Raw genomic sequence first — 17,384 nt, forward strand, 5'->3', positions numbered from 1 at the left:
TGAAAGTAATTTGCAGTACAACTGTCATTCTTTTTTTTTCTCTCCCCCCAACTTCAGTCATTCAAAAAGCGCTACTTCCAGCTGACACAGTTGTCGGATAACTCATATATTATGAATTTTTATAAAGATGAAAAAATATCAAAGGAGCCAAAGGGATGTATTTTCTTGGATTCTTGTACAGGAGTCGTACAGGTAAGTTTCAGTTTATTTCATTGTATTGTTTGGGTGTCAGATAAATTTAGAAAGGCAAGTAGAAGTACACATATATTAATGGAATAGTGGTCTCATTAGCAGTTTCATGAAATGAAAACACCATTAGTTTTGCTTTTTAAATTGGTGCAAGTGCTCAGACTGAAAGGTTACAAAAACCACAGTTGAATTATGGTAGCAGATCATGCATATGCTCTCTGCCCATGGCACACATGAGAAAAAAATGTCATAAAATGTTTCTTTTCACTGAAATTATTTTCTTAGCTGCCAGATTTTACCTCATGCTTACTAAGAGCATGCTTGCTTGTTGTGGGTTAAAGAGACTCAGGTTACAAAGCATCGACTGTTGGGCAAGTGGTAAATTAATCCTGTATCCTGAGCCTCCTTGAAAATCATCACTTTTGGAGGTGATAGAGAGTCTTAATGGCAGCAGGTAGGACAGAGCCTTATTGTTTATTGTAGCTTGGAAAAATAAATAGCCAGAAATGTCTGGCACCACCTTTTCTTTTTGTTCCCCCTAAGATTGAGTTCTTAGCTTTTTCTCCCCATCTTGCTCTGCCTTTCCTCTAATTCTATTAATGTATTTCTCTTTTTCCTTTTTTTTTTCTTTTTTCCATTCTAAACAAGATGTTATCTTGAATAGTATGTTACTGTGGTTGGTCTAGCCCTGTGTGCCACTACATAAGGAAATTCTTTTTGGTTTAGCTATACTTTATTCTTTACTACTTAACCAGTAAAGATTGGTAACAGTGCTAATGCAGACTGATTTGAGGGTTGCTTTGAAAGAAGCCTTTCAGGTAACGCAAGGGAAGACCCCTGATAAACACAAGCTCTTGTTGGTTGGGAAGTCTCTCTTCACCCCTAAACAGGCCCTTTGGAGCAAGAAAAATAATCAGGGATTAATTTACTCTGGGAACAAATACTTGTTGACAGCCCCCTGCAGAACCTCACTCCTGCACCCAGGAAAGTACCCAGCTCTGTAGGGAATGACTGTTTCCCCTGTGTAGTTCAAAAGGGTATTTCTTTTTTCAAACAGGTGTAGGACAGGATGGAGATAAATACGTAGAAGGACAATGATGTTTGCTTGTGTCAGTCCATTGGCTTGAAAGACCCTAACAGGTAGTTTGGAAGTGTGGCAGAAGCCATAGAGGAGATTTCTTATACAGAAATCCTGTTCAGAAATTACTGCTTGCTCCTGCTTGCTGGCAGTGTGTGCTTTCTTTTAAGATGGGTCTCAGCCAGAGCTCTAGTTAAGCCCTGAACGTCCCTGTAGTGTGGTTTTAGGTACAGATTTAATGCTATCCCAGAGGGTGCCTATTCTGCTCTGTTGTTTCTGATGACACTCCATGATAGCAGAAGTGTCTTGACTGCAAGATTTCTGGCCTTTTTGACTAACCTCTGACAAAAAAGCTCAAGAAACCTTTGAAATCCTCCTTCTGAACTTTGACAGCTGCCTTCTAAATCTACCGTGTTCCTGCAAATTGTTCCAAACTGTTTGAACTGTATGTCCTTCTCTCGCCTACCCCCAGAAACTAGTTTTCATGATTGTTCTTTGATTGACATTTAGAATGGGATGCACAAATTTATGAACTACTTCACGAGCCAGAAGTGAGAGTCTTAGCCAAGGGGGTAATAGGGGAAATATCAGCTATCAAAGTCTGTGATGAACTTAGAATCATAGGGCTGAAAAACAAAACCTGGCTTAGAGTTGTCATAAACAGGGAGACCATAGAATGTGGAGAACGAGTTGGATAAAACTGAAGCTTTAGAGGAAAACTGTGATGTGGAAGTTCTAATTTAATGAGTTTTAATACTACTATAAATCATTTAACTCTCTATGAATGACTTTGAGCTCCTGTTTGGTGGAGGTTGAATACCTAAGTTGTAGTAAACGTCCCAGAGAAATCAACTCCAGATAAAATACAAAATACTTCCAAAACAATTCTTTTATTTTGGAAGAATGACCCTGCAGGCATTAGACTTAGCCTGATGTTTCATTTATAGCTCATCCATAGTTTATTTTTGAATCTTGCATTATTTCCTTCTGGAAGAAATTTTAAACTTGAAATTAAGTGTTGAAGATTACAAGTCAACCTCAAGGTCCGCATACCATATGGAAGGACTTACAGAGAAGCAAACTGAGAAATGGTACTTTTTTTCCACACCACCCCCGCCCCCTCACCCCCGTTAACTGATCGGGAAGAAAATAGTTGGCTTTGGATTTGAAACAAAGACTTTGCTGTAGATCTCATCTGCTTGCCAGAAGTCTGAAGTGCAGATGGAAAAGTGGATATTGAAGTTTTCCTGCCCTAATGTTCTTAAGATTCAGCATGTGAGATGTATTGCTCTATTAGATAATGTCTAATAGTGTTACAGTACCTGATTTAAAGGTCTTGGCCATGTCTGTAAGTGGAAGTACATAATACAGACAAGAAATGCATTCCTTTTAATGCTCTTTGTACTTTCTGAAGAGAAATTGAAACGTAGCCTTTATAGATTGTGCATAAATTGGTACATGTAATCCACTTACACAAATAATCTCTCTTTAAAAGTTTTGAATGGCTACTACCTAAGATTCTTGGCATAGTTTTGTTCAACTTCTAGCTCTTGGTCAAACCCTAATGTTGTATCAGTGAAAACAGGTTTCAGTGAAATTTTAGTCCTCGTTTTACATTAATTTGAATGTATGCAGTGATTGGAGGACTCGAGTGATTTCAGGATCAAGAAAAATATTGGACACCTGAAAACCAGTTGCTACAAAACCCAGCCTTCTTCTCACCTTATGTTGGGTGAACTAAAATTTATATCCCTGAAAGAATATTCACCTCAATAAAGTACTTGAGAGGAAAACTATTTCCTACCAAGAGAATTTCCAGTAGCAGAACTAAAAAATAACACACATGCACACACATACACACACACACAATCCCAAGCCAGCGTGAAAAGCCAAGATTTGACTGACTGTTGACGACCTGAGTAGCTCCAGAAGAAGTTGTTCAGTCTTAACTGGTTCTTGAGCTGGGTCATGACATGTAATATAAGGACTGGAGCAAGTGATTAACAACAGATTGGGTAGGAATCTTCTAAATCATCTCTGCTGCTGGAAAAAAAAGGTTCATGGAACTTTATTCTCAGTGTCTTGGGTTCTCCGTCTCCTCCTCTGCTAATCAGTATCAGATTTTGCCTCTGTTCCTCTGAAATAAAAATATCGCTATCATCTCACCATCTGGCTTAGAAACTATTCTTAGTAGCTTGTTGATATAGGACTGTACTGAGAAATAGTTGTAGTGTGTAGAACTACAGGATACCATTGTCATGTTATTTGAGACTGTTACTGAATAAAAATAAAATTGAGTGAAATGGCCAGTTATGGGGTGGATGAATTGTTTTTCATTTGTCAGCATCACTCCAAGGTTAGATGTGTCAACAAAGTGATGGCAATTCTCTGGAATATTGAAAAGGAAACATTGGCAGTGATGTCCATAGTCAGTGGTTGTAAAAGTTGGGTGAAGTAATAGGGGGTGTAGGACACATTAGTGTTCTTTCAGATCTAAGCAAGGAGGAGAGACAATTGATGCAGCTGCTTCCATAAGACTAAGAGATAAAAGCCTCACTAATTTGATAACTTTGAGGAATGAAGCACATTATATTAGATCACATCACTTTGTTTAATTTTATTGAGCTGGTTCAGTAACTAAGTGCCTGTTAATTCTTGACAGAAATTGATGGATTAACAGTCTACTGCAGGTAAAATCTGGTGATACAGGACAGATCTCAGAACTCAATCTGTTGCCAATATACTGGGCATTGGTTTCTTATTCTATACTTGAAAAGGATAGCATTGCAATGACTGAACAGCACTATACCTAACCTTTTGCTTCCTGCTAAGAATTGTTGAAATTGCCTTAGTTGTTTTTAAAATCCTTCTAACACAAAGGCGGCAGTGGGAAATACCCATTGTAATCTTTTCACATGGAGGAATTTGTCCTATTGCAATCTTCTGGAGAGATTTACTGGTTAATCTCTATTCCAAGTTTAGATGCATATCATCCAGAAGCTCTTTCAGAAAAATATAAAAAGAATAATATTATGGAGAAATGTTCTCATCCTAACCATGTTTCTGACTTCATTAGATGCTCAGAAATTGTTACCTGTATGTAGCTTGTTAGCAGCATCTGTAAATATCTCAAAACAGAAGATTTTGTAAATTGTTCACAATTAGCTTTGACCTGTTCAGGTCCAGCCTCAGCAGTCAGGGATGGAATAGTCTTTGACCACGTGCTGACTTTGCTTGCTTGCTAGTTTGAATTTGCTAAACTCAGTCCTGTTCCCACTGAGCAAATAGCCATATGACTTAGCACTACTTAGTATCTTTTTGAGTGTCTGGTGTGCTGGTAAGGTGTAGGACACTTGGGCTTTAGAGGTGTTCTCTTCAGACATCTACGACTCACGTAGTAATGCTGTACTTCGCTATCATTATTCCACTTGGGAGGTATTCCCTACTGTAGTTCGAAGTGTTATTGACCATAGTCTTAGATTTCTGTGGCTAAATAGAAGATGTATATTTGGCCATAGAAGATCTTAGATGCACAAAGACCCAACAATAAATTGACATAAATTTGCATTGATATCGCACTACTTGGATTTTGTTTACAGCCACTGAATTCTGCTTGAATGTTATTTTTAAGAAGTGGCCATATACAAGTCTATCTTATGGATGCCTTTTTCAGTACCTTTTTATAGTTAGTTCTAGTGTTTATTTTTCTTTTCCTTTTGTTCCAACAGAATAACAGGCTTAGGAAACATGCCTTTGAGTTGAAAATGAATGACCTCACATACTTTGTGCTGGCAGCTGAAAATGAGCAAGATATGGATGACTGGATTTTCACTCTCAACAAAATCCTGCAAATAAATCCAGAGGGAACCATTCAGGAGAGGAAAAGTGCAGATCTCACTGATCTGAAACTTGGTAAGAGTGAATAGTCTCTTGCGTTGTTTTTTTTTTTAATCAAATGCAAAAAATTGAACCTTCAGATGCCACTATTGAATCATTTTAACTGCCTGAGTCTGTAATGGATTCTGCACCTATTGATTTCTGACGAAGCAGCACCAGTCTTTTGTCAATCCCTGAACAATGTCAGCTAGCTCCCCACAGATCATTTTCAAAAGGCTGTGGGGGAGGTAAAGCTGCTCCCCACAAAGTCAGCAGGAGCAATGTGGCTCTGCTTTGCATATGCAGCTCTTTTTCAAATATAGTCCTCTCTGTCAGTGATCTTGCTAGTACTTTGTGTTTTACTGTCTTGGGAGTCTGAAGGTTTTAAAGAGTTTTGTGCTGGAGAGAGGTTAGATCAGTTCTTTTTCCAGCATTTTGTTTTCTTTAAAAATCCCAGCTGTGGTATATTGCTCTTTCCCTGGAAGCTTATTTGCTTTTCATTTCTTGCTTTTGTGAGTTTGCGTATTAATATGCTTTCACTGTGGAAGAAAGAATTGGATGCTCTGTTACACTGCACTCTTCATGTGGCAGTAACTCATTCCTCCACATAATAAATCCACATTAAGTTTGGATGAACCCCAGCTGAAATTCTAAGACTGAAAACACTTGAAACCTTAATACAGATTTGAACTGCTTGTGCTGTGAGCTGAATGAAAGCTTTGAATCCACACGCATCTGAATCCTGGAGAAGTTCAGAGCTAATTGAAGGCTTTAGCCTGGTGTTTATAATAAATTCTGATTTTTGAGGGACAGGGTACTCTTCCTGTAACCAAAGATGTTTTTATAATTTGGAGGCACAAGATACTTGGACTTCAGAATCAGAGAATTACTTTTGAAAATCCCACCCATAAGGGATATTAATGAAACAGGAAGAAATATGTGCCTAAAAGGTCAAAGACACAAGGCTAACGGAGAACAGAAGTCTCTACTGGTAAAAACCCTGATAACAAGCAACAGGAATGTGCTATGGAGTTAACTTGTCAAAAGACATGATGCTTTCTTGGCAGAAGAGCCTTAAATGGCTATAATGACTTATTTCACATTGGGCTGAATTACCTAGTTGAAAGCAGAATGGTCCCTGGTGGGCTAAGTAAAGCAAACAGGTTGCTATACAGTGCTGTTCTCTGGATCCATAGATTTGCAGCTCATGGAGTCCAGACTGCATCCCTCCCCTTCCCAAAGAGCGGGTAAGGTCCTGCCTGCCTCACTGAAGACTCCCTTTACTGGGAGTGCAAAATCTGTCGGTTGGCATAAACCCTCAGTGTTGCCTCAGAAGGGACCCAGAGAGCAAAGGTGGGCATGAATATTTGCCATGAATTAATGTGTCAGACATTTCACTGAGTCAGGCCTCTTGTCTGAAAGCTTAAATATAGACTAAGTTACAGTAAGCACCAGTGGGAGATGAGGTTGAGGAGGTCAGAGGTTTACATTAGTATCTCTCCCATTTGTTAGGCTGATGATACTAAAGGGTATAAAAAGAAATAGCATGGGGATAGATTTTCTTTCTTTCTTTCTTTCTTTTTTTTAAACCCAATGGTAATAGCAAGTATAATAAAAACATTTGCATATTTTTTTTCTTCTTTTCAAGACCCTGCAGAAGTTTCGGTGAATTATGATTGCTCTCAAGAAGAGACTGATTCTTCGGAGAACACCTTGCACCCAGACTTTGCAAAAGTAATGGATATTATATTTATCTTTACAAGCTTAGTGGCAAGTGCTACCTAGGTGAAAAATGCCTGCCTATAGATGATCATTAACATTGTGAAAGGTTTGAAAATCTAGCACAGCCTGTTGCGATTGTTAAGAGCCATGACAAATGACATGAGTAATTTTCTTTCTGAACAGCTGAAGGCTTTGTTTAAATGAGAAAAGCTCCACTGGATGTAAAGAAAGCAGATGCTCCCTAGAGTGGTTTGATTTAGACCCGTGAAGTCAGTAAGGGTCTGGTCCCTGCAGTTATCTGTGAAATATTTACTCTTTTTAACTGCATTTCAGAAGAGTTTGGCCCTTGGAGAGCCAAGATTTCCAGTGTGACTTGCAAGGAAACAAACTGTGAACTGCTCGTGGCCTTCTGTAATTTCATTGAAAGATGTGTGTAGTATCAGGGGAGGCATTTTGTCCTCTGGATCTCATAAACTGCTTCACATGGATGAGATAATCATAGACGGTGCTAAGAAGCTTTTTGATGAAAAGTTAGATTGGAAATATTTCACTACTTTTTCTTAAATGAATGTACGATCTGTTTGTAATCTTCTGTCAGTGAGCTACTGTAGATGTACAGTAGATACTATCTATCTATACAGCCAAATCCTATTTGAGGATTTTACTCCCACAGATTTGAACTAAAAGCTGTATATGCAAATGAGGACAGAATTTGGCCTACATTTTTCTGTAGGTTATATTCATATATATGAAGTGGTCACCTAGAATTTAAAAAACCCCAACAAACCCAAAATAAAAACAACCAGATAAAATGTAACTGAGGTTATGTATTAAGGACAACAGTAGTATCTGATCATCTCTTCTGTGGATAGATACTTTCTAATGGCTTAGTTAATGCAGTTATCTCAAAGGTATCTTAAAGATATCTCAAAGATCACTGGTGGCCTGCAAGGCTAAAATAGATGGTCTGCATGTTGTGTGATGCTTGTATTGCCCTTTTTATGGTTGATTCCTGTTGCCCCCGCCTTGCTCTATAGGCCTGGCTGCAGCAGTGATCTGTGGCCTGTCCCTAGTCCACGGCAGGTAAATCTCCTGATCCCATCCTTACCTAAACCAGTACACCAGGGACACATCACGACCTGCTTCTGCAAGTCAGCCCATGGGTGGGGCATGTTAGGAAGTGAACATAAAGCTCTTGGGCTTGCTTTGCTGCTTCTGCTTGTTATTTAATGTGTGCCAGCAATGTCATGCTATTACGAAAAACACAAAACGTTGAATGGGACCTGAACAAGCGCATAGCCTGTACCATGTCAGCTAAGGTTTGTGCTCAGTTTTGGGCAACCAGGAAAGTTGTGGACTCCATTAATAGTTCAGAGATCGAAAAATAAAGAAATTTAGGAAAAACAAAGTGCAAAGAAAGACTGAAGGAATTGAGCATGTTTAGACTGAGAAAAAAGGTTTCAAAGATATCATGAGGGATCTGTAAGGGATAGGAAATGTGTAGGGCATGCTTCATATGTTGGATGAATGGGCTTAAATAGTGGGCAAAAAATTATCAAAGTTAGACATAAGGATAAGCTTTTAAAAGGCAGGGTGGGAAAGCACCAGGTGGCTTCAGGAAGTTGAGTTGGTTTTATCAGAGAGCCTACTCTGAACTTAGGCATGTGTCTGTCAGAAGTAAAATGGGTGTGACTGATCCTGCCTTGTGGCAGAAGGATGGATGGGGCGAGGCCTCCCAGCCTTACCTTTGGCTGACACACTGCAGTCTGTGTGTCTGCCCACCTGTAAGGCTGAGTTGCATTTTCCTGCCCTCCTCCCTGCCTCCCCCCCCCCCAAGTGGGTTTCTGTGGGGCTGTTTTGGGTTGTTTTTCTCAACTTGGGAATCCCTGAAGTGATTTTAGTGCAGTGATCCGCAGTTCTGAAATTGTACACGATGAGTTGTTTAGTAACATATATGAATTTGAATTCCTTAATTGATCTATTTTGGTGTTCCTTAAAAGTATATCATGGCCCAAAAATCCCTGCTTCACAAGCATGTAACCTTCAAAGAGTGCTTGAAGGTGCTTTGCGATAACTACTACAGAAATGAGAAGTGTTGTTACAAGTGAAACATTGATCATTCGTTTAGAAGTTTAACAACTCTATGGATTTCTGTTCTTGTGCAGAAAACTAATTTATTATCTGTCACCACAGTACATCACAGAAACAGAAGAAACAGTGAAAGCCTCTCGAAATACAGAGCGACTAAATCTTTTCTCTTTGGATCCTGATATAGTAGTAAGTGAATTTTTTTTTTTCAAGTTCTTAGAAGTTTTAAGATACAGGTGGTCCGAGCTAACTGGGTTAGCTAAGCCACCAGAGTGGATTTGAGTTCAGCAAGCAACTGGGTATACCCGAGACTTCAGCTTTGAAGAGTGACAGGAGCTATCTCTGGTCTGTAGAGATTTCTGTATAGACTCTCCCCATATCTGATCACAGAATGGTTGAGGATGGAAGTGACCTCTGAAGGTCATCTAGTTCAGTGTAGTTAAGCTTTGAATCGTTAAAGCAAACTGAAAATACTACAGGAGCAGAACCTTCTCTTGGACTGGGGGTGTTACAGGAACGGTGTTTTTATTGTTATTTATGACACTGAAGTTGACCACAAAAACGTGGATGGATATAAAAGTCAGTGGGAAGGTACAGTTGGAGGTACAAAAGGCTATCTATGTGAAAAAAAATTTAGCTGGAAATGTAGGAAGTGCAGGTTGCTTTTCTTTTTATCTTCAGCTTTCTTATCATTTAGTGTCAGAGTTCATGATTCAAAGAATGTTGTTCCTTGCACTGAATGTACATTTGTTGGTGATTTAACTGAAAACTTTATTTTAGTGAAAAAGAAGACTTAAGTAAAATTGGGCTTAGTATATATTCAAACTTGAACCTGTTGTCAGTCACTGTAGCACCATTATTAAAAATATTAAGCAAATTGAAATAGTGATGTGGTGTATAAGTAAGAGGAAAGGAGGGGAAAGGTCTGAAATCCTAAAATGTGGTGTTATACTCTGAAAATATGAGGCTGTTTCATCTATATGAGGAAATTAAAAGCTAAAGTTTCAGAAGCAGTAAGTAAACAAGAAAAAAATCTGTTCTAAAGTTATAGTAAACCTAACTTGGGTCCCTAATCCTGCCTCTGGCATTATATATGTCCTCAGGGAGTTTTTTTTTTTCTTTGCTTCCTGATATATAAATTAGGAATAACACTCATTTACTATAGTAATGTGAAGATATCACCAGTGACTTTTTGAGGTTTTCAGGTGCTTCAGTGATTGTCAAGACCTTTAAAAAGCTTACTTAGTTTTGGAATGCCATGCTTTTCCCATGTATAACAAATCACCCAACTTATTTCAGTCATTGAATCCTCAGAAAAAGGAATTTCCAGGGGCAAACTCGGTGATCAAGCCATTTGAAGAAAAGCCTGCAAAGAGGATCCTGATAACTTGCAAATCCCTCAGTTTGAATCTCCAGGCCTGTGTTACTGAAAATGAAAATGATCCTTCAACCAATGTAAGCTTTACTTATTTCCCTGCAATTTTTCTCCTTTTTTTTTTTCTTCTTTTTTTTTTTTTTCTTTTTTCTCTCTTTCTGTGCACTTGTTACTTTGGAAAGAGAAGGTAAAAGGAAAGCTGTGTCACACATGCATACTGCATTCACTCCTCCTCTGCCCATCCCTTTGAATAAGGAAACTGATGAACTTTTCAGTAAACATTTTGAAGCTGATTTAGATTGCAGACTTTTAGCTACAGTTCAATGGGGAATTAAAAATGTTAAAATCCTTGAGGATTCTTAATAATTGGTATAAGAAGAACAAGTTTAAACTGCCAAGACCTATATAGGGAGGCAACTGAATATCAGTTGCTGGTGAACTGGTTTTTTGTTTTTCAGAGAGAGACCAGAACCAAGCAGGTTAAACTACAGAAGAGAAGGCAAAATATAAAGGACTGGATGCTTCATCTAGTGGAAAAGCCCAGCTAAAGACAGGACAAAACAGAAGATATTGCTTATTCTAACTCTAAGAAAAAAGGTCAGGGAAATGCAAGATGTAGCTGTCAGTCCATAGCTTTTAGTTAGTTCTCCTCTGAAGCAGGAAGGTTTTGAGAAATTAGTGTCCTGGCAACTCAACTTTCATACATCACATTTGAGGCATTGATTCCCCCCCCCCCCACACACACACACACATTTGAAGATGACCTCTACAGTGAGTGCATATTCAGCATGATGTAATCAATACTTTTTTTTGGCAGACTGGAATAACTGTTTAAATGAAGTCATGATAACTGTACCAAGGGCATGCAATAATTCACTACAGAGGCTGGAAAAGCATAGAATATTGTACCTGCCATGTGTTGTTCCTTATCTCCAAAGTTTTAAGATTTTGATTTCTGGACAGCTCAGAAGGTGTTATTCTAACACTGATTTATTTCATCAGAATTATGGAGACTCTTTGGAGGTTACTTACAGTCATAGGGCTTAATTCCCTGGTACTATGCGATAGAATAAATGGGTACTGTCAGAGCGGTTGGAATGCTCTTGGTTTCCTAGCAAAATGGAACATGTGTTTCCCACAGAATAATACACCCACGCATTTGTGTTTGTACCAGTAAACATTTTTCATCTACTTAAATTTGTCATCTTTGTGCCACATTTCTGACAATCCCTGGAAAGCCCACCCTCACTCTTCTTTCTTTTATAATGACTCCAAATCTACATTTTAAAAATCCTTTAACAAGTTTCTCTGGGGGTCTGTTCATTTACTCTAATAATTTTCTGTGACAAATACTTTTGGTTTTTATTCTGCGAGTTTCCAAGTTAGCTGCCAATTACTGTTCTGGCGCATTGTTAACAAACTACCTGTAAAAGCCCCTAAAATCACATGGTTGGAAACTAACTTTGGCAGGGGTGTGTGTTTATCTGTTTTTCGTGACTCTCATAATTTGTAAATAATATTTGTTTGCTTTCTTTTTTTTCTAGCTGCAGGAACCTATTAAAAGATAAGAGTTTACTGTCTTGCTCTCAGTTACCACTGTATTATGTTTCTGGTGTTTTCTCCAGGTAGAGCCTTTCTTTGTGAGCGTGGCGCTGTATGATGTCAGGGATGGCCGGAAGATCTCTGCGGATTTTCATGTGGACTTGAACCACACACTTGTTAGACAGATGATTTCAGGTTCCTCGTTTTCATTAGAAAATGGCACTGTTGAAAATACAGACTCAAATGAAATGGAAGAACCACAGGTCAAGGGGTTCCCAGAAGAATGGCTGAAATACCCAAAACAGGTATTCCGCATGTGACTTGCATGACTTAGTGACTTGTGTGACTTATTTTAGTTCAGTAGTAGTGTTCATTTTCATCAGAGAATTTATCTGTACTACCAGTGGTTCCTGTTTTCAAGAATACTCTTTTTTTGTGTATCAGTGATACTTGTATACAGTGCTTCATTTTTGAGCTCCCTGTATAGACTTTAAAACCATTTATAATCAAAACTTTGAAAAAAGTTAGTGTCTGTTATTTAGAGAAACGACCCATGTTTCCTGTGCTCTTTGGGTTCATTTGCTGACCTCTTCCAAACCAGCCAAACAAAATCACAACTCAAAGCAACACCCAGATGCTGCATTAATCTCAGAGTACTTCCACATCCTTGCTGTTGCTGTAAGCCTTACCCCAAAACCCCATAGGTTACCTTTTCTTCTCCCTGTCATTCACCTGAAGTGTGACTGATTTAGGCCACCGGTTAACTGCTGTCTAAGAGGAACAGTTAGGTTAGGCGATGCTAACGTGCTCATACTGCTGCTTGACTTGAGTCTGTGTGTTTGCAAGGTGCTGCATGTGCACAAGCTTACTTCAGCGCTAGCACAAAGATTTTATTTTCCATCTGACTGTATTGAATATGCAGCGATAATAATCCTCAAGAATCCTTTCTGAATTTGGTTTGTTACTGTTTCCATCAACAGAGCACTGTATTTCGTTTCTCCAGTATTGATATACACTTTTTAACTGTTCTCTCTTTTATCCACAGGCTCTCTTCTCCATAAGTAATCCTCATTCTGAGATTGTATTAGTGGCAAAAATAGAAAAGGTGCTTACGGGAAACATAGCCAGCAGTGCTGAACCTTACATTAAGAATCCTGATTCTTTTAAGGTAAGGTAACAGGAACATCAGTTCCTTCTTTGTCAGCTTCAGCCTATTGGAAGCTGAAGACGTTACAAACTGTGCTCAAAAATCTCACCAGTGTGTGATTGTTGAACAGGACAAGCTCACAGGAGGCCCACGTGTAAGAAAGCAAATGTCCAAGCTCCATTGACTGACTGAATGAAGTACCATTTTGTCTGCAACATACGAATCCATTCATGTGCATTCCTATGCTAGTTATGTCTTAGCAGAGTGAAACTCTCTTTCAGCGATCTTTTAGAAATTATGAGTTAGTGCACTTCATATACGAGCAAAGTGGGGGTAGGCACCTGTTTCTCTCTGAGAGCAGGCGGCGCATCTGCATTGGGTATAGTACAGAAAACTGGAATAGTAACTGTAGCTAACACAATTCTGACTGAAGGGATGGTGAAGGGGTTTAATTCATCAGCAGCATTATATTAATCTGTGATGTCTTTGCTGCCCAGCCAGAACCTTCTGTTATGGGCAGTATCAGGCTAAAGTATTTTAGGGACACTATAGCCTCTTCAGCAGAGGAGTGCTTGGATGTACTCTGTTCTGCATTTCAGATATTATAATGATATTGATGAAATAATTCATATTTTCTTTCTTGTAGTGTGCACAGAAAGTGTTAAAATCCAATAAACAGTTCTGCAGCAAGCTGGGGAAGTACCGTATGCCATTTGCATGGTCAGTGAGGTATGTATTAATTCTTTTTATAATTTTATAGGCATCTTATAGCTTATTCTGCTCTTGGACTTGTATCCTTTTATTCTTTTCTACTTTTTCTGCCTGAAGCTAAGCAAAGCTTTCTGCATGGTCCAGGACCCCAGGAGATCCTGCAGCTTTATTATTTCATTGCCCTATTTTTCACACATCTGAACGTTGGTTACTTTCTCATTAAATGTTACTGTGGTAGAATCTTTTCTTCAGGTATGTAGTGAAGTTGCCAGGGAGTAGCAAAGGTGGCTGACAGAGTAACAATTTCTTATGAGCTCCACCAGTGATTTGATGCTAAAAATTACAAAAGAGATTTCAAAGTCACAGTTCTCACAAGAATTTCCTACAAAGATCATTACGGTCTGAAAGAGAGTTGCAATGGCCACCTAAAATACAGGTGCACAAGTTTGAAGCTCTGTTCTTGTTATGATGCCCGTCAGGTTTTAGGAAAAATCTAACCAAGGATTTGGAGGTTATGGTGCCCCTAAAACAGTGCCTTGGGAGTGATACTGAGGGATTATGCTTCAGGTACTCTTGCATTTTTAGTGGTTAGTAGGTGACAGAGAGCTGTTATTTTCTTGTTTGGCAAGTCAGTTGGGTTTTATTGCAGGTCAGTGCAGTAGCGGTAATGGATTTTTGTTCTTCCCCTCTCTCCTCCCGGATAATTTCTTGCTGGTCTCACCCTAAAGATTGAGGCACCCCTGTGCCTCTTGATCCCCTTCTAACAGATTAGCTCACAAAACCAGATACGGCTTTCTTCTCTTTGTTCTCCCTTCAAGTTTCCATGTAATTCCTTTCTCTGTCCTCTGTGGTTTTTCGTTGTCAGTCTTCTGTAATTTTGTCAGGTTACTGCTACCCTAGCATGAGAAAGACTCCTGACTGGGACCCCCCCGTGTGTCCCTGTGAGAGCCCTCCCTTCTTTCTGCCGTGCATAGAGCAGAGAATATAGAATTTTATATTCCCTATAAAAAGGAAAGCTGTCAATTGCCGAGTGAAAGCATTCCTTCTCCTCTGTGGCTTCTGTTCTGACCGTGGCAGGCCAGGTAGAGAGCTGCCTGAAGCTGCAGCGAGGAAGGAGGAGCGAGTGCTAGGTGAAGAAGTCACGTTGTGGCATTGCCCGTGACTGTGAGGGACAGCTGTGTGGCTGTGTGCTTCTGGTGTGGAGGTACAGACCACCAGAAGTGCACAGTTTCCCCTGCCGTGTGTAGGGGAAAGCTTATGATTTTAGAATATGGTGCTTAGATGGCAAAGGAGAAAACACACAGTAAGGTATGGCTGTTTGAAGAGTTCATTTATTTTTTATTGACATACGTTTTTGTCAATATCCAGTAGGAACAGGACAAGTACGTGCATGCTCAAGAGAAAGGCAGATAATGTGTTCTGATCTGTCATCACAAGCTCAAGGATACTCATTAATATTTACTACTTCTGCATAGCCAAAGGACCATTCATCAGAGTTATATTGATGGGTGTCTCTTGGGTTGACAGAGGTACTTTTAGCATGTAATGGACTGTACAATGGCAAGAGGTGCAGGCTTGCCATCAGACTGACTTGAGGCTTTTTATTAACTCTGTCCTGCCCGCCTGTGTGGTCTGTGGCAGTACCATCAGTGATATGTCCTGCCACTCAGTCATTGATGTAGCTATCTTTAGGTGGCATGATGATTTTAACTAGTTAAGGGTCTGGCTAGTCACTCATGCATGTGCAGCAGACTAAAACATTCTTCTGCATCTTCAGCAAATCTTATCTCAGAGTGTTTCTTGCCCAAAAAAAAAAAAATACAGAAAAGTTTTCTCCTTATTATGAAGGAAGTGCATTTCCCTTTCATAGGATTCTCCAAGTGGCAACCCCTAGTTGCCTCTCGGTGAGAAGGAGTAGGCAGAAGCAGGGTTCGGGCTGCAGTGTACTATGCTGGTACGCAGATGCTGGGCTGTGTATGTGCCGTGGCTGTACTGCTCAAGCCCCTTACGTAGTACTGTGCCTCAGCCCAGAATTGCAGCTGCAGGTCTGTGTTTGCTCTGCCTAAGGGAAGTCTAACAGCCATGAATGAAGTTTTACTTCTATCCGTGTAAGGTGGATAGCAACCTTAAAGTGCCTGTCAAGCTAGAGTGCTCTGAGAAAATGGTGCTTTTCAGATTATCCTCTCCTTTCAGTTCTCTGTTATTTCAGATATTTTATCATTAAAATACCAGTTGGCAACTCCTTGGTCATCTCAGACATAGTATTATAACTGCATAAATTTATTTTGTAATAACAGGCCACATTGATTTGGAGTAAGGAATAAAATCTTGATTAGATCAAGCTTGACTAATAAATAATGCTCCACCAGTTTTAAACCTGCATGTGAGTTTTTTGAGTTCTGGTAACATGCTGTGTGATAGCAGCAGCTTCCAGTCACCACAGCCACGTGAGCAGAAGCATTTTCCATAGATGGATTGCTCTGCTTAACTACTCATCTAAGAAGAGTGCAGCAGTTGCTGCTGCTGCACCCAACAGTATGTATTGGGTAAATGAACAGAAATTTTCTTTCTGGAATTCCATGAAGAATGGTTAATTGGCACAGGCTAGAATGTGTCAAAGGACATAAGGCAGGATGAGAGCAATAGAGCTTCATTTGAGAGGAGCTTGCTCGTGTGATGCTCAGTACAGTGGGTATGGGAATACCTGGGGGTCTGAACCTTCCTCAGTCTGTTTCATTGAGACTTTTTGACAATGGAAACCCTCGGCTCTAGTCCCATACTTTTTCAGTTTCAGAGATGGCAATGACTTGTTTGACTGGGTATTCTCTCTGAAATTAAAGGCTTCTTTTTCAATGTGCAGTCCACAGTCTTAGAAAATAAGATCGAAAAGACCTCTGCATCATACTGTGTTTTTGCTTTCCCTAGGACAGGATATATATAGGATATATATAGGGACAGGATATATATCCCAAATACAAACGGGAATATATGCTTGTGGTGTTAGCAAACGCACAGCGAGTTCAACGTTTTGCAGGCTTATTGTGTGTGCATTACACAGATGGCCTGCAGATGGGCAGAGGACATAGCTGGGGTTTGTGGACATCCCTCAGTTCCAGCAGGCAGTATTTTTGGATAGCATCCTAATTCGGTGCTTCACTGCCTGTACATTAAAAAGCTTTGCTCCCATCTGTAGGAGTAATTACAGAAAATGTACTTGGGTGTGTTTATCAGCTCTTAAACTTTTTCATTATAAATCATATTATGAGAAAGCATAGTTTTAAAATCGTTGACCGAATACACCAAGTGTATGAACTCGTTGGTATCAGTGATGTTGCACAAGGAATTTATTTAGTTCATTGGGTCAAATGCTGCACTCATTTACATCTCTTTATGTATTAACATTACTTAGGACTCTCTTTGGTAAAAGCAAAGTATAATTTGGCCCTATAAAATCTATTTCTGTTTTCACAGCTTGAAAATAGAGGTTTCCACAGGAGGCTGTTGCACTACAGGGGAAAAAATGGTTTGGCTATGATAAATAGCAAAACCCTGGGTTTGGAAATGTGTTTTCCAGTTATTTCATTCTGGCATTAACCACACTCCTGGTTTTGTGTGGAAATTTTCCCCCTTAAAGCAGTTACAGATGGCCACAGTGC

The 17,384-nt window shown here is 39.5% G+C and overlaps 1 protein-coding gene across 7 annotated transcripts in view; it reads left to right on the forward strand.

Annotated features, from left to right (window-relative positions):
• DOCK10 (dedicator of cytokinesis 10) overlaps positions 1–17,384 on the forward strand; it is a gene marked incomplete at its 5' end in the record, with an annotated part of 165,167 nt that overhangs the window by 85,711 nt on the left and 62,072 nt on the right. For all 7 annotated transcript variants that reach the window (XM_082319272.1, XM_082319273.1, XM_082319276.1 and 4 more), the window contains 8 exons: positions 58–192; positions 4,996–5,179; positions 6,792–6,877; positions 9,059–9,142; positions 10,253–10,408; positions 11,954–12,175; positions 12,916–13,038; positions 13,664–13,746. In XM_082319272.1, coding sequence (XP_082175398.1) covers positions 58–192; positions 4,996–5,179; positions 6,792–6,877; positions 9,059–9,142; positions 10,253–10,408; positions 11,954–12,175; positions 12,916–13,038; positions 13,664–13,746 — 1,073 coding nt within the window. The remainder of the gene's footprint in view (positions 1–57; positions 193–4,995; positions 5,180–6,791; positions 6,878–9,058; positions 9,143–10,252; positions 10,409–11,953; positions 12,176–12,915; positions 13,039–13,663; positions 13,747–17,384) is intronic.

This window comes from Platalea leucorodia (genome assembly GCF_965183815.1).
Source record: "Platalea leucorodia genome assembly, chromosome: 8".
NCBI lineage: Eukaryota > Metazoa > Chordata > Aves > Pelecaniformes > Threskiornithidae > Platalea > Platalea leucorodia.